Here is a 23,208-nt window from a genome sequence, read left to right as displayed (position 1 = left end):
ATTTTTGAAAATTTTCCAAAATCTGTTTCGGCTTTTCTAAGTACCGAAAACCGGTTTTTGTGAACACCTCCAGTTCGGATGCTACTTTGAAGGGTAGCTACAGTCTTATATAGCCTCGATTCTGAAAAGAGACCTGGTACTACAATGAAGCAATCAATTCTAATCGATAATTATCTATAACAATTGTAATCAATCACAATTGAATGAAATCAAATCTTGCATTTTAACGTCCAACGATTATGCCTTTCACGCTAGAGAGACGATGTTTAAAGCATGTGAATGCTGATGGAAGAATTGGTGAGGGAAACAGGAGTACCACGTGGTTCGTAGAAAAACCACGGACACGATGTTGTCCACCACAAACTTAACTGGCTGGGGATCGAACCAGGAACCCCACGCTTTAGAGGTAAGCGCTCTACTACTGACCTGGTGCACCGTTGCTCTCTTACAATTGACTGAGAAAGTTAGTAAAGAGATTCCGTTCATTTGTTTCAATTGTTATGGTTTTTTGACTTTTATTATCTGCATCGAAACGCATTTTAATTTAACCTCTTTGGTCACTTAAGACATCCCTAAAACATTGGCTTTAGTTGGATAAACTCACTTGCTTGTACCGACTACATATTGCTTCTGACTTACTGAAGATAAAAAAAGGAAAGCTATCGATACTGACAGGTTTCGATTTCTGTTCTAATCGTCCACAAGTTATTTTCCACGTAGATTTTCCTTCCCATTTGACGTCTGCCACGCGCTCCTCTGCTATATGCTCATCGACCAATAGGCAACTCCTTCGAAGAGACTCACGTGATTCTTCTTCTCCTAGCAACGAGGCAAGCCAGCATAACAGCACATTGTAAACAAAGCAGGTGGCCGCAAGTTAGTGTGATTAAGTGCGGATCATACGAAGGAAGCCGGGTTATCGTAGTGCAAAGTGTTAATCGCAAAAGTGTTTAAGTCCTTTTGTCACATTCTTGTGTCAAAGTGATTTCTCAGTGTTATAAGAGGTTGTTAACTCTTTAAAAAAGTTATTTATTAATATTACAAAAAATAACCCGCTCGTGTGACTAGAATAAATTTATAAGTTTTTTATTTTATTTTGTGATAACATTACAAAATGTTACACGGTCTGTACATACGAGGCAGTCCTCACGGACTGCCATCTCGTGGCGAGTGAAAAAATAAATCTTAACTGGGCCCAATAACCGCACAAAGAAACCATCTAACAGGTGTATTGAAGTGAAAATTTAAGTGAATCGCGAACAGCTGTTCTTTTATTCTATCTTCGAGAGTGTATATATATGTGTGTTTGTGTATTATATTGATTTTTAAATGAAGTTTCCGAATATAGAGCGGAAGTTAAAAAGGAAGCATGGAAAATGAAAATTACTGATTCAACAGGCTGATAAAGTGAATTAAAAGTTGAAAGGTCAGTCTACTTTGACTCGCAAGGGTGACTGACTCATAAAAATAGCTTTGGAAAGCGATTCGGTGTTGTTAATAAACAGTTCCTAACAGTGAATTTTCATATTATCAAAACGTCATTCTTGATTTATGCAAAGCTTGAAAACCAAGCAATTAACTGAATTTTTAAATTTAATTTCAATAAAAAGAAATCAGTGTATTAAATTAAGTGATAAAGAAAGCAATATCAAAACGAAAGTTCAGCTAATAGAAAAGTTAATAGTCTAATTTTTTCTTATATAATCTGATAACATGCATCGAGCTGTATGGAGATGAACTGTAACGTTATCAAATCGTTAATATGTTTGAATTAACCATCATGTTCCTATATGTGGCACGATGAGCGGAAAACGCAAGCCTCCACCGGAAGCTTTCATATATGATGATGATGAGGATGATGACTTTGTAGATATATCAGCTAAAGACGGACAGCACAGGGTGTTGGCAAAGTCAAATGCCAATGCTGAACTTCCTGAAACATGGGATTACGGTTCTGATAGTGTAAATTCCCCGAGCGGCTCAAGTACAGCCTCTGGCCCAACATACGTCAGACCTCCGGGGTTTGACCATCACGGTCAGGAAATTGCAATACCATTATCTTCGCAGCAGAATTCCGGGGGCACACTCGTGCCTAGTGTTCCCAGTAGTTCTCGGAACACTCCAACGGGAGAATCTTCAGGAGGTCTCGTCTCTCCCGTCTCAATTAGTCGTAAAAGCAGCATCAATGGCAACAAAAAGAAGAAAAGTTTGTTATCCGTGGATCGAACCAAGGAAACAGCCAAGAAGCTGGATATTAGTCAATCCTCTGTACCGTCGAAACAAAAAGCGAAAAAAGGTAAGTCACTGCATATAAACTAATTTTTAAATTAATGAATATTCTATGTTTAAATTATATTATATTGTTTTCTCACACATATCAGAAGGATAATTATGTTAGATTACCAGAGTTTTGAAAATGAAAATACCAGGAAATTAATATAGCAGGAAAATGAAACCAACATCTTAGAATCAATATAAAAGATTGCACAAATTAGGTATCTGTAAAACATGATCTTTCATGCTATTTCTTTAGAAGTAATAATTTTATTTACTGAGAAAAACAAGCTTTTAATAATAGAATTACTAAAGCAAATATTTACTTTAATAATAAATATGGTTGAATAAAATACTGATACTTCAATTGTTACCTTTACAAAAGATACTTTAACACTGGAACACACGTATTATTCAGTATACTCTTACTGCCGTGGTGCCATTGAACTAAATGGCGATAACGTTGTAAAATTTTGCGCTTAGATTACAATAAACTACTGGCAAATACATATTTATTTTTAAATTTATTTAACAATAAGCAGATACAGCTTAGATGCCATTTTGTACTGGATATCTAACAACAACAATAACAATGGAAGGGATTTGGAAAGGTATCGGCCAAGGCCTGTTTAGTAGGTACCATCCCGGCATTTGCCTGGTAGGACTGAGGAAAACCCTGGAAACCCCGTCAGGATGGTCAAGCAGTAGTCGAGCCCATGACCTTCCGAATGCGAAGCCAACGATCGAGCTACTTCGCTCGGTACATTGTCATTTACAATGAATCTAACAAATATGCTACTGTTTACACCCAATCAATGATGATTATATAATAATTTACAACAAATTACTGACAAATACAGTTATTTACAAGAAAACTACGATTAGTGATATATATGCTGCACTTTTGAATGACACTCTCAAATATACTTTCGGGGACCGCGGTGGCTCAGTGGTAGAGCGTTCACCTCTGGTGCTAGGGATCCCGGGTTCGATCCTAGCCCCCGCCAAGTGAACGTTGTGGTCGACAAATACCGTGTGCGTGGGTTTTCTCAGGGTTCTCCCGTTTCCTCCCACTTTCTTCATTCCACCATTTCATTCATTACTCATCATCACCGTCTCCTTTAGCCTAATCGGCATAACCGTGGGACGTAAAACTCAAAGGTTTCATTTCATTTCATTTCAAATATATTTTCATTTACCATGAATCACTGTAAATATGCAATCTTTGAAATGAATCGGTGACAAATATATAACAATTCACAAGAGTCAGCGACAAACATATTGATATTGATTACTACTCAATGATAAATATATTGCAATTTACAATGAATGTGCAGCCGTTTACAACAAATCAGAGACAAATGCTGATATTTTTGTTGTATTTCACGGTAGTATAATTCACAGAATATGTTTGTTATTACAATAAGGAATAATTGAAAAATTGTTTTTGTTAATTATTTTAATATTAGACTTGTTCTTATTTTCTATCCTGGCGTTTATTTTACAACGACATAATGACAATATGTAAGTTATGTTGAAAATTATTATAATTGACTTAAAGATGTTATAGCATATTTGGTTGAATATAATATTTCAGTTATCACTCATTGCAATTATTCAGTAGGAAATAGTATTTTCTCCTTCCACTATTATCAGTGTTGCCACAGTCCTAGCTCTGGAGTGAGCTGAAAAATAGTACCAAATTGAAACAAAAAGGGCTGAATTCATTATTTTATACCAGTGTAATATATGGATCTATAACACGAAGCCAAGAAAGGTGGTTCTACAACCCACCCTCTCCCCCTCTTCCAAGCGTCGAATTCAAGAAAGTGATCTTTTAAAAAACATCCGAATAGAGGGACGCCGAATAACCGTGGAAGTAGATTAAACTTTTTTTTTCGCACGTAGGAAGTATAACAGAGACCGCAAATTAAAAGGGAAAACAGTTGTCATCTTCGGTGTGTATTGTAAGGAAATCAAAAGCGCCTATATTTCAAAGTAAACCGTTGGTCTTCTTCAGAATATTCAAAACTTGATTCAACGTGTAGGTGCCTTTTTTAAGCAAAAATTTCCACCACACTGCTTCTTTCTCGTCTCCTTCATGCGCGACGCGGATATCTTGCATTATTTGTGTCCCGGTATAGTTCGAATTACGACGAATTTTCCACACGAAATTCGTAGCGTTATACGATGCAATGTCACAGAATGAATGTTCAACAGTATTTTTAGGAGTCCAACCACAGTATGAGTAACGTGAAATGTAGGAAAAGTCTTACTGACACTTTTGAAAATATGACAAGTATTTGTTAAATGGTGCTGAATTGGATAGAATTGTACCAACTTTTTCTCAGAAGGGGCTGAAAATACCAGCGTGGTACAGTCCACGGCATAAAATTTGTTACAAAAATTCTAAGTCCAAATGAATAACAAATTCTTGCCCACTTTTCTTATGCATTCCCGCAATACATGTATCAATCGATTAGTTGATTCTAGTATTTATTCCAACTCCTCCCCGTCCTCCACCTCTCCTTGTCTAAAGCAGTGTGTGTGACGTAGTACACTCCTTCCATTCAGCTGAAAAAGAAACAGGAATCAAGTTTACAACGTTATAGCTTTAAAACAGTCTTTTCCATTCGTTTGTTCTGAAATATTTTTAAGAGCCTAAATTAAAGGAAAGTCACACAATCTTCCCAGAGCTTCATAAATATCTTTAATTTCATTCTTTTCTTTCTTTAAAGAGTGCAAGCTAGTAAGATGCTCCCTAAGAAATCTATGGAAATTGCCAAGAGCTCTAAAATATCTACGGACAGAAACGAGTTTTATTCAATGATTCATTTAATTTCTTTTCAGTAAGTGCAAGCAAATGTTTCAGGGGCGTCATTTGGGCAGGACAGGAGGGTGTAATTCCCCCTCTCTTGAGCTTCATAAATACGTAGTTTTTGATCAAATGTATAGTAATACACTAATAAAAAGTGAAAATCTTATGTCGGCGGAGAATCTCTTCCTCCCCCTCCCCGAATAAAGTCTAAAAGACACTGGTTTTAACAACAAACCTATAGAGTTACGATAGCACATTGTTAAAGGGCTTACATTTGGTTTCAAGAGTCGAAGGTTTGATCTCAAGCCATATGACTTCCTGGGTGACATTGAGAGAGAGAGAGAGAGAGAGAGAGAGAGAGAGAGAGGGATTCAAGTATGGAGACAGAGACGGATGATTTGTATACACAGATTTAGAATTGGGGATAAAATGATCGGACAGCATTCATATTATGACGAAAATTCTGATTTTGTGAAAGATAAGAAGGGAAGTTTTCGAACTGCGAGGATCACATTAGGCAGTTGTCGAATTAATGTGGAGAACTCTTTTTAGAGCATCAGATGATTACGAAAGGAGAGAAAGATCTTCAGAACTGAGGAATTAAGATTTTAAAAAATCTGATTTCAGCGACGGGTTTCGAACTACGAACCTTGTGGTCATCGAACCATGACTTTATCCATTCTGCTACGGAGGATTCTATTACGCGCTCACATACGTTTCCCTTAGCTGCCTTGAAAACTACCTTAAGGGGATATTCCAAAAGTTGATTCGGTAGATGCGCTGTTCAGTTAGGACGTAAACCTCTTGTAACTTAGTTACAATGTGCAAAATGAACTTCCTCTTCTTCAGGACACATTTTAAAGCTTTAAAATTTATTACTATTGTTTTAATTAAGTTACATTTGATAGAACCATCTGATAAAGTAGTGCCAAGCTCTGTGCGTCATTGTCTGTTAGGTGAATGGTTAATGTAAGTTACTTTTACGTGGATGGTCCGAGCTTCCAATCAAGACCATTCTTATTGATTATTTTATTTGAGCTACGCTCATACTGTACATTCCACAAGTTCAATTTTGAAGTAATGTGGTCACAGCTAGTTTAATTCGAAATAATTTTCCAATATTATATTTGTTACTAAATTTACATGGCACTCCTCACTTGTTTGTAGCCCTGCATAAATGCAAAATTGTTTTAAAAGTATATTTTACTTTCAAGTATTATTGATTTTTTTTAAATTGTCCTTCAAATTTATTTTATAATTATTTTCTATTTCTTAATTATAACATATTTTCTATTTATATTGTATTCTATGTTACACGTTTATTATTTATATTTTATGTCTTACCGTTGAAGAGGAGCTTTTGACAATTCAGAGCAGCAGGGACATACACAGGATGCAGGCCTTGGCAATCCAGAGCTTTTGCCCCCACGAAATCACTACTTTTTTTGTATATATATCTAATTTTATAGATGGTGATAGCAGGGGCGGATCCAGGGGAGTGTGTTTGGGGTGATCGCATCCCCCCGAATAGGGAACTTTTTATACTTTTTATTTTAAAAATAAAACATATCCTAAGTATTTTTCATCTTTGTATTATAAACGTAAATTAAAACCTAAAGTAGATAGGCCTTACTTTCTTAAGAAAGTTAATTCTACAGAAGAGCTCTTTCTCATTCTCTATTTTTTCTTTTCTTTCTTTTCTTTTCTTTTCTTTCTTTATTTCTTTTTTCTTTTTTTTTTGCAATCCGCTCTTACCTTGATTTGACTTCGAACGACAGTCCCTCCCAAACAATCATCCTGGATCCGCCCCTGGATGATAGACATTTTAGTAAAATATGCCCTCAATCGCTGAAATAAATTCCTGTCAAGCTTTTGATCGCTGAAATAAATTTCTGTCTACGGCCCTGCAAAACAGTGGCGATTTTAGGGAGTGATCAGTTAGTAATGCCTCCCTGGAGCAACGACACTTCCCCAGAAGTCATATCTCCGATAATTCAGAATGTGATTTGTGCATTATCACTTTTCACTCTCGGTGTCTTGAAACACACCAAAAAGGAACTGTTCTGAAGTATTTACTGGTTCTCCCTATGACCCCATTTCAATATGGCCAACCTTGGACATATACACATCTGAAATATCACCTTTTATGTCAGTGATCCCGAAAACTATCCATTCGACACAAATATAGGATATTTTCGATTCTTTATTCCTGTCACCCTCCCATTGTCAACTCGAAGCCAACCAAGGCTTATTTCGAAGCCAACCGAGGCATCCACAGTGTCACTTTTCATCTTTGCATATGAATTCGACACTAATTTCGTTCGTATTTGACTACTTTTACATGTCACCTTCACCTCTTGGTAGGGATTTTTTCAGTATCTCGCCCCCACAACTATGGAGAAATTTCAACCAACTAAGTATAATTATAAATTATCATCTGAAACACAACAGTACGGGTGATCTTTTTCGCAGAGGAATTCGTTAACTACTGTTTCAATGTCGATGTGTTGGCTTTCTATGCTGTCCATGCTGAAGATTGCCAAAGGGCTAAACTTCATCTGCACTATTGTGCAATGAATATAGGTTTTAGTGGTTTAATTTACTGAATACTCGCTTAGATGTTACTCTCGTCACAGAAAAAGTGATATACAGTTATAAAAGAAAAATGAAATGAAATATCTAATTTTTACGTCCCACGTTATGCCGACTATGCTAATGGAGAGAGTAATGGTGAGAAATAAATGAAATCGTTTAATGAAAAAAGTGGGAGGAAACTGGAGAAACCCGAGGATACTCATGCACACGGTGTTTGTCCATAATAAAGTTCATTCGGCGTGAGCTGGGATCGAATCAAGGACCCCATGCACCATAGGTAAAGTTATAAAAGAATAGGCGTCTAAACAAATACGGAACACTACTATCAATGAGAGTTATATAAGATTAGATTTTTAGTTATTTCATTCTAAGTTAAAATTTCAATCAATCTTGTTCTTCATTACTGTTCGAAAACTTAAAGTTGTTGCTGCATGGACGTGATAAATCTTTTCAGTAGACTTCGCAGTCCCCTCCACAGCTTCTTTTTCATGTAAGGCTAAAGTAGTCTCATTTTAGACATCGAGGAAAAATAGTGGAATTACGAATTTTCAATGGGCCCCGTTTTACTCTGGGCTCCCTCAACGCAGTGCCGTTAGTTACGTCACTGTTCAGGATGCATGATGCAGCTTCTGCTTTTAGGAATACTTTCTGAGGCAGTACGAGTTTTTTTTAACTGCTGTGTGAATTAAGTTGTATTTGCTAGAAGTGTCGGTTAAAGGAAACTAAAGATCCTACACTCAAACACAAATAATCTCTTTCGAAACTCAAATGGAAAACGAAACGAATCGTCCTAAACATGTTACGCTTTTGAAGACAAAAAGAGCAAAGCAGTAGTTGCACATACGCTCAATGGTGTTTCTTGGATACAAATTTATAACTTACAAAAGTCATGTTCACGTCATGGTTTGATAGATGAAGGGTTAGTAAAAGGAATTCTTACGATGGTGGTCGTGGGTTCGAATCTCTGCTCTTCTTGTTACTTTTTTCTCTTAGCTACACTTAGTTTGTGCATTCCAAACCTCGAAGTTTGGTTTGGATTATTTATGAAAGCAGGTAGAGAATTAATTGTAGTCGAAATTAGTTTCAAATATGAGATTATAATTACATATTTTGTCTTTAACTTATTACGTATCAATTTTTATATCAAATTTTCCAGTCTTTATTTGATTCATCTTCCGGTGTAATACAATGAACATTTGCAGAGCGACGTCAGTCGGACGAAAGTACTATATTCCATTGTTACTCTAATATACCTAGGTATTTGTTCATATATTTATAAATTGTTTACTAAGTAAAAACTTATGTGTCATATAATAGACCGTACGAAGGCGGATATAGCAGAAGGCGTATTGCAAATATCCCTGGTGATAAAAAGTAGGGGTCTTCTTCACTACATTCGAACTACTGTTACAGGCGGTTTTGGTTTACATAGCAAGCATAATACCACTCGGCCACTAAGTCTCGCACGTTAGCCTCTTTATTAATGCAGAACATACTGAGACACTTACATTCACTGGTGTCGCGTAATGTATTTTATAACATTTTGTTAATAAGTGGGTCGAATTAGGTAGCCCTCGAGAGGGCTGATGGTGTTGTGGGCGAGCATTTATTAATAGTGTGTATAGTCCCCTTGGGACTCGATTACAGCTGCCATACGCCGTGGCATTGAATCCACCAGGCGAGAGATATAGCGTTGGGTGCAACTGATAGACCACGCATCTTCAACACGCTCCCAAAGATCATTAGATGTTCGTGGAGAATTGTTCGACCAGGTTTCCCGCAATGTTCTTGCAACAGAGGCCCACATATTTTCAATAGGGTTCAGATCTGCTCCATGAGGAACCCAGTCAACTATTTCGACATCAGGTTGCCTCTGCAACCACGTCTGAACCACATTTGAATTATGTATCGAGCTATTGTCCTGTTGCAAATATAATATGCCGTCACCTACATGAGCTTTTATTTCCGGAAGCGTTTCATCCAGATGTTCCACATACTTGTGGGCGTTTAGGAGACCAGGAATCCTGTAGATTCCTCCGAAATTTGCAGCCTTGCATATCCATACCCAACAGTGGACATTTACATGTCCCATTCGACCAGAACGGGAAACGTATTCAGAGGCATACCTTTTTCCAGGGGGCGGTAAACACGCTTCAGCCCGAAGTGTGCACTGGAAAATATTTTTTCGTCTGTGAAAACGACCTCGTCCCATACACGTGCAATATTTAACTGTGCAAACGCCAGACGGTCAACCATGTGGTCTTCTGTTAGTCGCTCCTTAACAGCTGCCCTGTATGATCTCAAACCAAAGGATTTGAGTCTACGACGGACAGTCGTAACATCGTCTGGAAAATTGGTATCCTCTCGTAACTGTCGGGCAGACATGAAATGGTGCTCACGGCATTTTGCAATTAAACTCTGGTCTTCTTCGGCAGAGGAAACTCTTTGTCGCCCACTTCCTCTTTTACGTCTTACATCTCCTGTTTCCTCATATCTCCTCCACCACCTCCGTGCTGTAGCACGGTTAACGCCATATCTCGCGCCTGCCTCGCTATAGTTCATGCCCGCATGCTCAATTAAAGCAAGGGGGCCGCGGTGGCTCAGTGGTAGAGCGTTCACCTCTGGTGCTTGGGGTCCCGGGTTCGATCCCAGCCCCTGCCAAGTGAATTTTGTGGTGGACAAACACCGTGTGCGTGGGTTTTCTCGGGGTTCTCCCGTTTCCTCCCACTTTCTTCATTCCACCATTTCATTCATTTCTCATTATCACCGTCTCCTTTAGCCTAACCGGCATAACCGTGGGACGTAAAACTCAAAGATTTCATTTCAATTAAAGCAATCACGCTGCTTTTAACAGAAGCTTCGTAGTGAGCCATTTTCACACCAGAAGCAAAATGATAGCTTTGCTTAGGTGTTTGAACGGAACGTGCTTCATGTGACGTCACGTAACAAGGCGGAGTTTCCTCTCATTGCTGTAGACGATATCGTACGCCCTCTGCTATGTGTTTCGTGACGGAAAAATTGCTTTTAAGCAGTTCATGGCGACCGCTTTGAAATCAAATGTAAAGTATGAGAATTAAATTTGTCATATCTGTAGTTTGGTGTAGAGACAAAACAAAATTGGAAACCAAAGGTTTAAGAACAACTCAGATTATTAATATAAAACAAGTCAAAGATTATTAACTTGTATTATCATACAAGAAATGCGAGAATTTTGAAACAAAGACAAATAACTTAGAAATTTCCAACTGACGACAAAAAAATACTAAAGGGTAAGAGTAGGGGGATTAATGGGGACGTCAGCAATGAGGCTCTATGTCCCCGTCTCGATTAAGGCGAGGGATTTATTTTACCATTTCACTTTGACGGAATAACGTAGAGGATGGAGAGGAGGGGGAAGATACATAACAGCTATAAATATAAAAATAAAAGTGACAATGTTCGGTGGTGAATAACTCTTGAACTACCCGATCGTTCTCAATCACATTTTGAACATAGATGAAATTCGAACCTGGGAAGCTTTTTGTTATTTCATTTTGGTATTAGAACTTGCGGAAGAGGAGGGGAGGGTAAATATATGAAAATGAATAAAACTTAATAACTCTTGAACAATCCGACTGATCCCAATCAATCAAACATTCAATATAGATAAGGTTCGGACCTGGGATGTTTTCATTTTTTGCCTTGACGGCACAATGTAGGGGAGGGGAAGGAGGGACTATGTAAAAAAAAATAAAAATAAAAATGCTGTCTTGGTGACTTCATCACGCTTAAGCCACCGAACTGATCTTAATCAAATTATCAACATAGATGAGGTTCGGACCTGGGGAGGTTTTTATCATATCCCTTTGATGGTAGAACGTAGGGTAGGAGGAGGGGAGGGGAGATATCTATAAAAATGAATAAAACTTAACAACTCTTGAACCACCTGACCGATCTCGATCTAATTTTCAACATAGACGACGTTCGGGCCTGGAAACTTGTGTTTTAATATTTTCATTTTGACGGTAGAACATAGGAGAGGATAAGAGAAGGGGAGATTAATATATAAAAATAAATAGAACAACTCTTGAACCATCCAACAGATTTCGATCAAATTTTCAACGTATATGACATTCGGACCTGGGATAATTTTTGTCATACCGTGCCCCCAACATGGAGAGGGGAGAGGGATACATAAAATCATCGAAAATGACCAATATCAAAGAGTGCTTTAGTAATAGTAAAACCATAACATATTACTATTTTTCTTTAATTTAGCCCAGCGAAATCGGGATGCGACTTAGATTCGAGGACGTCTTAAGTTCGAGTAGTTATCGAGAAATAATTAAAGATATTAACGTGTTATTGAATTACTTTGCTAATAATAATAATAATAATAATAATAATAATAATAATAATAATAATAATAATAATAATAATAATAATAATAATAATAATAATAATAATAATAATAATAATAACTATTATTATTATTATTATTATTATTATTATTATTATTATTATTATTATTATTGAAGATTTGATCATTCAAATATTGAAAGATCAAAATATTCAAATACCTTAAGACAATTAAACGTGTGTCATCGCCGACTAATGATCACCAAAACTTCTAAATTTAAACAAAATATTCACACATGGTTCCGACTTGAGAACCTCCAGATTATTAGCTAGCGCCTTGAGCACAGATCCACGCTCTATATGCGCTAAATAGTATGTTTTAGTATGTTTAAATTAGATTTCCTTGCCTCCAGTTACAAAATTCTAAGTTAGTATTTTTCGTTCTTTCAAAATTTCTTTCGATTTTTTTAAATAATATAAGTCAATAATCTTTGGCATAGTTTGTATTAATAACGTGGTTGTTCTTAAACCTTTCGTTCGCTATTTGGTTTCTTCTCCACACCAAACTACAGATATGATACGTTTAATTCTCATACTTGTCATTTGGTTTCAAAGCAGTCACCATTATCTGGTAAAGCAATTTTGTTCGCCACGATTCATGAGTTTTGTAACAAAACACGTCAAGAAATGAGTTAAATGAAGGCTGCAAGAGTTTATATCAAAGTTGAGTATTGTGAGCTAGTGACAAGCATGTAATAACGTCTCGTATTTGAAAATAATGTTAGCTACTTTTAATTCACTAACTGGTATTAGATTTAATTCAAGCTTAAAGAATTTAAATGAACAAACTCAGTGTAGCTTAAAGAAAAAAAGTAAGAAGAACGGGCGAGATTCGAACCCTGGACCACCAGTACAAAAAACCTGTTCACTAACCCCTCACCTAACAAGCCATCAACTTCAATAAGTTTTAAATTTGCAAGCAAATGATACCATTATACGTTTGTGCAATCAATGTTTTGCTGTTTTCCTTTTCAAGAGCGTAACATGTTTACGACGATTCGTTTCGTTTTCCATTAGAGCTTCTAGAGAGATGATTTGTGTTTGAGTATAGGATCTTTTGTTTCCTTTAACCGACAGTTCTAGCAAATACAACTCAATTGAAACAGCTGTAAAAAAAAAAAAAAAAACTAGTACTGTCTTAGAGAGTATTCCTAAAAGGGAGAAACTCCATCGTGCACCCTGAAGTGACGGGAGTACGTTGAGCGAGGCCAACAGCAAAATGGGGTCCATTGAAGATTCGTAACTCCACTTTGAAGGGTTTTAATTAATTTCACACATTTTCCTCAATGTCTAAAATGTAACTACTTAGCCTTAGATGAAAAGGAAGTTGTGAAGGAGCTACAGACTGTGAAGTCTACCGAAAAGATTTATCACGTCCTTGCAGCAACTATTTGCAGCAACTATTTCCAGCAAAAGGGAATAAGTACATCAGACCTAAGTTTTCAGAAACGCTAAAAAACCTTCCCGAGGCGTATTTGTATTTGTTTCAACAAGTGTATAACTGATTAATTGTAGCAAAAGAACTGACAAACTCTAAGACAAGAAAAAGAATCTTGTATTGTAGCACTGCAATTGGTGAGAAAAGCATGAAAGTGGAAAAAATATTTTTATGTACTTATTCCCTTTTTCCAATCAGTGGTTCAATTATGAGCCTATATTTTTGAGGTGTTAAAAATAATAATAATAAGAAGAAAACTTATTAACTGGTAAGTTACGCTGGACTCTTAATTGTGTATATGGAATAATGAAACGTGGGGTTATACAGAGGATTTTGGATTTCTGTTGGCGATCAATTAATCTTTACCCTAGTAGGGAATACTGGTTGGTCCGGATTTCGAACAGTAATGAAGATCAAGATTGATTGAAATTTCAACTTAGAATGAAATAACTAAAAATCTAATCTTATACAACTCTCATCGATAGTAGTGTTCCGTATTTGTTTAGACGCCTATTCTTTTATAACTTTACCTATGGTGCATGGGGTCCTTGGTTCGAACCCAGCTCGCGCTGAATGAACTTTATTATGGACAAACACCGTGTGCATGAGTTTTCTCGGGTTTCTCCAGTTTCCTCCCACTTTCTTCATTAAACGATTTCATTCGTTTCTCACCATCACTGTCTCCATTAGCGTAGTCGGCATAACGTGGGACGTAAAACTTAAATATTTCGTTTCGTTTTTCTTTTATAACTGTATATCACTTTTCCTGTGACGAGAGCATCATCTAAGAGAGTATTCAGTGAATTAAACCACTATATTCATAGCACAATAGTAGAGAATGAAGTTTAGCTCTTTGGCAATCTCCAGCATGCAGAGCAAAAAAAGCCAATACATTGACATTGAAACAGTAGTTAACGAATTCCTCTGCGAAAAAGATCACCCGTACTGTTGTGTTTCAGATGATAATTTATAATTATACTTAGTTGGTTGAAATTTCTCCATAGTTGTGGGGGCGAGATACTGAAAAAATCCCTACCAAGAGGTGAAGGTGACATGTAAAAGTAGTCAAATACGAACGAAATTAGTGTCGAATTCATATGCAAAGATGAAAAGTGACACTGTGGATGCCTCGGTTGGCTTCGAAATAAGCCTTGGTTGGCTTCGAGTTGACAATGGCAGGGTGACAGGAATAAAGAATCGAAAATATCCTATATTTGTGTCGAATGGATAGTTTTCGGGATCACTGACATAAAAGGTGATATTTCAGATGTGTATATGTCCAAGGTTGGCCATATTGAAATGGGGTCATAGGGAGAACCAGTAAATACTTCAGAACAGTTCCTTTTTGGTGTGTTTCAAGACACCGAGAGTGAAAAGTGATAATGCACAAATCACATTCTGAATTATCGGAGATATGACTTCTGGGGAAGTGTCGTTGCTCCAGGGAGGCATTACTAACTGATCACTCCCTAAAATCGCCACTGTTTTGCAGGGCCGTAGACAGAAATTTATTTCAGCGATCAAAAGCTTGACAGGAATTTATTTCAGCGATTGAGGGCATATTTTACTAAAATGTCTATCATCCAGGGGCGGATCCAGGATGATTGTTTGGGAGGGACTGTCGTTCGAAGTCAAATCAAGGTAAGAGCGGATTGCAAAAAAAAAAGAAAAAAGAAATAAAGAAAGAAAAGAAAAGAAAAGAAAGAAAAGAAAAAATAGAGAATGAGAAAGAGCTCTTCTGTAGAATTAACTTTCTTAAGAAAGTAAGGCCTATCTACTTTAGGTTTTAATTTACGTTTATAATACAAAGATGAAAAATACTTAGGATATGTTTTATTTTTAAAATAAAAAGTATAAAAAGTTCCCTATTCGGGGGGATGCGATCACCCCAAACACACTCCCCTGGATCCGCCCCTGCTATCACCATCTATAAAATTAGATATATATACAAAAAAAGTACTGATTTCGTGGGGGCAAAAGCTCTGGATTGCCAAGGCCTGCATCCTGTGCATGTCCCTGCTGCTCTGAATTGTCAAAAGCTCCTCTTCAAAGGTAAGACATAAAATATAAATAATAAACGTGTAACATAGAATACAATATAAATAGAAAATATGTTATAATTAAGAAATAGAAAATAATTATAAAATAAATTTGAAGGACAATTTAAAAAAAATCAATAATACTTGAAAGTAAAATATACTTTTAAAACAATTTTGCATTTATGCAGGGCTACAAACAAGTGAGGAGTGCCATGTAAATTTAGTAACAAATATAATATTGGAAAATTATTTCGAATTAAACTAGCTGTGACTACATTACTTCAAAATTGAACTTGTGGAATATACAGTATGAGCGTAGCTCAAATAAAATAATCAATAAGAATGGTCTTGATTGGAAGCTCGGACCATCCACGTAAAAGTAACTTACATTAAACATTCACCTAAAAGACAATGACGCACAGAGCTTGGCACTACTTTATTAGATGGTTCTATCAAATGTAACTTAATTAAAACAATAGTAATAAATTTTAAAGCTTTAAAAAGTGTCCTGAAGAAGAGGAAGTTCAGTTTGCACATTGTAACTAAGTTACAAGAGGTTTACGTCCTAACTGAACAGCGCATCTACCGAATCAACTTTTGGAATATCCCCTTAAGGTAGTTTTCAAGGCAGCTAAGGGAAACGTATGTGAGCGCGTAATAGAATCCTCCGTAGCAGAATGGATAAAGTCATGGTTCGATGACCACAAGGTTCGTGGTTCGAAACCCGTCGCCGAAATCAGATCTTTTAAAATCTTAATTCCTCAGTTCTGAAGATCTTTCTCTCCTTTCGTAATCATCTGATGCTCTAGAAAGAGTTCTCCACATTAATTCGACAACTGCCTAAAGTGATCCTCGCAGTTCGAAAACTTCTCTTCTTATCTTTCACAAAATCAGAATTTTCGTCATAATACGAATGCTGTCCGATCATTTTATCCCCAATTCTAAATCTGTGTATACAAATCATCCGTCTCTGTCTCCATACTTGAATCCCCTCTCTCTCTCTCTCTCTCTCTCTCTCTCTGTCTCTCTCTCAATGTCACTCAGGAAGTCATATGGCTTCAGATCAAACCTTCGACTCTTGAAACCAAATGTAAGCTCTTTAGCAATGTGCTATCGTAACTCTATAGGTTTGTTGTTAAAACCAGTGTCTTTTAGACTTTATTCGGGGGGGGGGGAGGAGGAAGAGATTCTCCGCCGACATAAGATTTTCACTTTTTATTAGTGTATTACTACACATTTGATCAAAAACTACGTATTTATGAAGCTCAAGAGAGGGGGAATTACACCCTCCTGTCCTGCCCAAATGACGTCCCTGAAACATTTGCTTCCACTTACTGAAAAGAAATTACAGTGAAACCTCTACTAACGGACACCTCTGTAAAGCGGACACCTTTCATAACGGACATATTTTGTAATCCCCAAACACTGTAATAGGAAAAAGCCATGTTGACAAACTTCTCTAAAACGGACACTCTCTAGTACGGACACGGACAGTCTTTTCTGTCTCTTATAGGTATTATTTACCTCCATATTACGGACACGTTCTGTAGAAGTAAGTTGAAAAGTACAGAAAAAATACATTTTCAGAAATACATAATGTATCACCAAGGAAGTATTGTAATAACATTTTCCCTCGTCAACTGTCTGTTCAGAAACTCAGATGAAGCGTCTTTGTTTAACAACACCCTCATATCCTTTGCTTGCATTCCACTCCCACCCAACCTGTTTTAGAATCAAAAGTGATTGACAGTTGCCTGCCATTTGGGATGACACGTCATTCTACTGTTCCGCTGGAATCAAGCAGAAGATATGTTTGGTTATTTTTTGTCCGCGTATTCGCATATTATCTTAGTGCCTCTATTTGTAGACGGAAATCTTTTTAAGTCATTCTGCATCGAATAAGCAATAAGGTGTAAGTTGTTGTGAGCTTTCGAAATGCAACGAGAAGCGCTAATGATAAAATCGAATTGATTGAATTTTCGAAGAATACTGAGGTGTGCGAAGGATAGCTGAAACTTTTTGTATCGGTAAACCACAAGCACCTGAGATAATATAAAACCAAGACAAGTTAATAAAGTTGTGGTGTGAAAATGACAATGAAAATAGTGTCTCGTTGCTTTGAACAAAGTTGGTGTGCAAGTGAATGTTTTTTATAGAGTGCAGAATGAAAAAAAAAATCCTGTGTTAGGGTCGATGCTAAAAGCTAAGAATTTGGAGGTAGCAACAAAAATGAATGTTTCAGATTTCAAAGTCTCGAACGAGTGGTTAGAGAAGTTTCGGATTAGACACAAAATTTCTTTCAAAAGCGATTTGTGGAGAATCCGCAGATGTCGACATGCCCACAGTCATAGAACGGTTTGATAAATTACCTTCAATAGTTTGTAATTACATATCACCTTATTTACTAATTTACGTAAGAAAATATCGAAACCTCTCTAAGACGGACACCTCTCTATAGCGGACAATTTTTTTATTCCCCACGGCTGTCCGCTTTAGAGAGGTTTCACTGTAAATGAATCATTGAATAAAACTCGTTTCTGTCCGTAGATATTTTAGAGCTCTTGGCAATTTCCATAGATTTCTTAGGGAGCATCTTACTAGCTTGCACTCTTTAAAGAAAGAAAAGAATGAAACTAAAGATATTTATGAAGCTCTGGGAAGATTGTGTGACTTTCCTTTAATTTAGGCTCTTAAAAATATTTCAGAACAAACGAATGGAAAAGACTGTTTTAAAGCTATAACGTTGTAAACTTGATTCCTGTTTCTTTTTCAGCTGAATGAAAAGAGTGTACTACGTCACACACACTGCTTTAGACAAGGAGAGGTGGAGGACGGGGAGGAGTTGGAATAAATACTAGAAGCAACTAATCGATTGATACATGTATTACGGGAATGCATAAGAAAACTGTGCAAAAGTTTGTTATTCATTTGGACTTAGATTTTTTGTAACAAATTTTATGCCGCGGACTGTACCAACGGGCCGATGAATGACAAAAAGGGCTGAATTTGGTACAATTGTACCAACACTGACTATTATTATAAACTCATGCATGTACAAACACATACACATACGCTATTTGACAAGTATGACACTCACACTATTTGGGTTTAGCTATTGACTGACTGAGAAAGCGCTCGTTTATAATACAAATAATATACGAGTCGATACTGGGCGTTGTGATTTTCTGGTAAACAATATCTGGTTAGTGTGTTAATTAAGGGCTTCTTGTTCATGTGTTAATTAAAGGCTCCTTGTTCATTCCTAGTTTATTATTATTTTACCATCAACTTGATCAAGTTAAAAGCATAACACTTTGGAAAGGCAAGTCCCGAAAAGCGTGACATCTAGATTTACTCATTTTAGAACCATTAGTAATCAAGTTAGCGACACAAAAACAGTAAACAATGGCAGAATAATCCATTGTTGAATTACTCATTTATTAATAATAGCCTAATTGTTAGTAAGGCAAGTGAGAAGGTAGAGATTGTTTATACTAATCATTAGCGGTCGGATTTCTACGATATAATAACTGACAATATGATTGTATTTATGCCCTAAAAATGGCGAAGTATGACTAAAAATAGAACCTAAAAATAAAGGCGTCTTCCGGGCTGTAGAAGTGGGCCAAATGTCTCCTTGAGTTATATACGCACTTAATGAAAAACGTGAACTTCTACCTCGCCTCAATCAAATGCTGAAGTGACGCTACTGCTAAAAACTACTACCACTACTACCAAGGGTGCCGATCCTGGGGGTCAAGGGGGGCCGGGCATCCTATTGTATTTATGGATATACAATATTTGGCATAATTTGAGTGCAATTTGTCTTAAAATCTTCATATATATGTCTTCTGCATCTGAATGTCCCCTCCCCCCAAATTTACAGAGAAATCGGCGCCCTTGACTACTACTACTAAAAGTACTGCTAATGACTTCATATTACAGGAGCGTTTGTCTTTAGTATCTTGACACTCAGTGATGGCAGGTTCTATGACAAAAATCTTCCAACGTTTGTCAAATATCCCTCATACTCGAAAAATATTCGTATGTTCAATGTAAAGGTAAAAAAGAAGAACATTGAGATAAGTACTAGTGATTAGTTCAGGAGGAGGCTTGGGAGAAATTCTCCAGAGGTCATATTTCCGATATTGGTTCATGTGGATTACCAGTATTCTTGCAGTACTTCTTTCATCTCCCGATTATTTGCCGTCTCTGCCTGACGCAGGTGGAAACATTTTCCAATATGCAACAAAGAAATCGAACTTCAGGGAAGGAGAAAGAGAGAAACAAACAAACAGTGGCTGAGGTGGCGATTTCTCCTTTCACAGAGGTTAATGATGTACCAGATCAAGAACTACTTACTTTGTACTGTGCCGCTATTCCTTCAAATCCTGTTACACAAAACGAAACATTTCTCAGAAAGCAGTTTTAAATAACCTCGTTGCTAATAAAGAAAAATCTGTTTTTGAGCAATAAGTGACATTTGGCTAAAATACGATCAAAAATATGATTTTATATCACTTTAGGCCTAAATACGACCTAAAGCTAAAAAAAAAAAAAAAAAAAAAACAGTTCAACTACAATATAGTAGTTGCGCAGCTATGCTTATCCTCGAAGAAATACTTCTCTGTGATTCCAAAAGCTACAATGACACACCACGCTGTCCCTTTTTCATTATAGAGGGGTTTTTGATGTAACTGTTGTGGATTTTGATGTTTTGTTTGTTCGCAGCACTACATAACTCAAAAACAGGTTAATCAGAACTCATCAAATTGCGCAACAAATTCATCTCTTGTTTTTGTAACTATGAAAAGCCTTTACAGAATTGTTTCCTTCACTGAAAATGACGTGCTGAAAATTGCACAACTTCTACCTTCTATAGGTGATATGGAGATTGTCGTGCAAAATACGGCGCACTAGACAAACTAACATTCGCAAAGAAACAGGATGCTTCTTCGCAGATCATCTTCGACTCTGGCTCATATATTGTTTTACCCTCTCAATGTTTTCAGAGGTTCATACAGTTCGACCCGGTTTATTGTCGGTTACACAAGTGGTTTGTGTAAATTGAGCAATCCATTTCTTTACTGTGTGCTGATCAGAAACATGACCATGACGCCTATTCGTAAATGTTTGGGGCCACTGTGGCTCAGTGGTAGAGCGTTCACCTCTGGTGCGTGGAATCCTTGGTTCGACCCCAGCTCGCGCCAAGTGAACTTTGTAGTGGACAAATATCGTGTGCGTGGGTGTCCTCGGGGTTCTCCCGTTTCCTCCTACTTTGTTCATTCCACTCTTTCATTCATTTCCCATTATCACCGTCTCCTTTGGCCTAGCCGGCATAACCGCATGAGACGTAAATCTTAAACATTTCATTTTTTCGAAAATGTTGCCTGAATTTCCCGGTGTAACTACAATATTTTCATTATTTTTAAAGTAAGTTTTCATAGTAAAGTCACTGTGCATTGTTGACCAATAATCCATCTCGAAGTAAATGGAAATCCTCTGCACATAAAGTATTGGAACCGATATATATATATATATATATATATATATATATATATATATATATATATATATATATATATATATATATATATATATATATATATATATAATCTGCATTCACATCTTATTAGTAATAATCTCTGTCATTTTTTCTTTTTTTGTTTAGTTCAGTGGCAGGCGATTCTGCTTCGAGCCTAAAAGAGATAGTGATGATAATAAACGAAATGCTGAAACCAATAAGAGAGTGAGAGGGAACGGAAGAACCCTAATCCTACGCACATATGGATGTTTATTCATTACAAAGACCACTTGATGTGAGCTGGGTTCGAACAAGAAATCCTACCTACCAAATGAGCGCTCTATCACTGAGCCACTCCTACTTCTTTTTCCTTTTTTAATTATTTTTATGCATATACTCCAACATCACTTACTTAACCCTCTGGCTTAAAAAAGAGATGTATTACAGCTAAACGCCTACAGAAAAATCAAACTCGTTTGAGAAAGAACCAAACCACAAATCCATGTTTTTAGTCAAGTGTTGAATCATCATTATGAAAGATTAAAGCTTATCGGCACTGTTTTTGTTTACTTTAATTGATGTTTTATTGGAGTTTCGTTGGTAGAATTGGAGGATTATCGATCATTTCAGCAACGATGCTATATGAGACATGGACCTACAGTTTAAAGTGGAATCCGAACTACCGTAATACATTCAAAAATTAAGGCTTTAACACCGGGAATTGAAAGCAGAATCTTGTGTACCAAAGGCGTTCTCAGTAGCCACCACATCAGTGGGGAGAGCACCTGACATTTTATATCTTCAGGTTTTGACCTAGGTCATAGTTACCTGTGGCACTCAATTTTATTAGAAATAGTTTTTATGTAGTATAGTGGGCGGTATTCACAGATATTTTGTTAATCAAACGTTAGCCATCGAGTAGTTTGTGTCGTTTTAGTTCTGTACTAAGAATGATGTACTTTTTAGTATTCAGAGTCTGCTTAGAATTTAGCTAATAAATTGATTTGGGTATGATTAACTAATAAAATCCCAATGAGTCGGGTGAGAAAAATAAATGTGGCAACTACGAAGATCTAGATGTGTGCACGCGCAGACTGTAATAACGATGATATATGAAATTCGAAATGTTTTCTTTGTGGTTTGACATTACAATAATTTATAAATATCTTTGAAATTGGATTATAATTAACTTATCGATTTCTGAGGGATATATTAATGGCAGTAATAAATAAAAGTCATTAATACAAATCAATTAGTGTTAGTGACAATAGAAGGGAATTACAAGGAAAGATAATTTATCGATCAGTTGCATGTATTGTTTAGAAAACGATTTTTTTTTTACTTATCGCTCATTGTTCACTTTAAGAAACAGTTCTGCCATTGTAGACAACTTTGTTAATCTCATAATATTAAGTTTATTGTTTATTGGAAGATGACGGTTATAGTCGAGATTAACACTTTTGATAAGGGTCCTTTTCTTTTGGGTACTCCAGTTTCCTCCCACGTTTTTATTCCCCTAATTATTCTATCATCAATCACTTGCATTAATCTTCCGTCTCTCCTAACCTAAAGGGCATATACGTGGGACATGGGATTTCATTTTTGTAGGCAACACTTACTTATTGGTGTTGTGTAAATATGCTTATATTGCATTATTATGAACAAGTTTGATTCGTTTGCTTACTTGTAAAACACATTCCATAATTTAGAACAATTATTAGTATTATATTTCCTTTCAAATTTCGATATTATACGTTTCAAAACAGAAAACTTATTTAACAGTTCATTTTTACCGAAACCAATTTTAAGTTTCATCCTCATCTTTATAAAATTTTTAAGTGAAAATAGTATTAATGCCGCGTGATAATAGATGCAAAAACGGAAAGAATTTAAACCCAGCCTTTTGTTACATTAAAAATCGTTCCTGTAAATAACTAACTACTACCCTAACAGCATAATCACAGCAGGCATATGCCTATCATGTTCCCTCAGGTACATGAGAATATGTCTGGTATGTGCCTTATGTACTTCTGAGAGAGAAATCACATGGATGGCAAGTGATAGTCACAGTTTATGTCCGCCCCTAGGCACATGCCTGATATGTACCTGGGAAACGTGCTTA

General features: G+C 36.5%; 1 protein-coding gene across 1 annotated transcript in view; it reads left to right on the top strand.

The window, feature by feature from the left end:
• Positions 1–1,108: 1,108 nt before the first annotated feature.
• The window catches only part of LOC145671996 (uncharacterized), a 197,049-nt gene continuing 174,949 nt past the window's right edge, over positions 1,109–23,208 (top strand). Inside the window, exon 1 of the mRNA XM_081741178.1 lies at positions 1,109–2,296. Within this exon, the coding sequence (XP_081597304.1) occupies positions 1,801–2,296 (496 nt within the window). The 5' untranslated portion in view covers positions 1,109–1,800. The remainder of the gene's footprint in view (positions 2,297–23,208) is intronic.

This window comes from Thermobia domestica, chromosome 15 (genome assembly GCF_964235325.1).
Source record: "Thermobia domestica chromosome 15, izTheDome1.hap1.1, whole genome shotgun sequence".
NCBI lineage: Eukaryota > Metazoa > Arthropoda > Insecta > Zygentoma > Lepismatidae > Thermobia > Thermobia domestica.
Note: the sequence above shows the minus strand (reverse complement) of the source record. Positions and strands in the feature narration are given on the sequence as shown.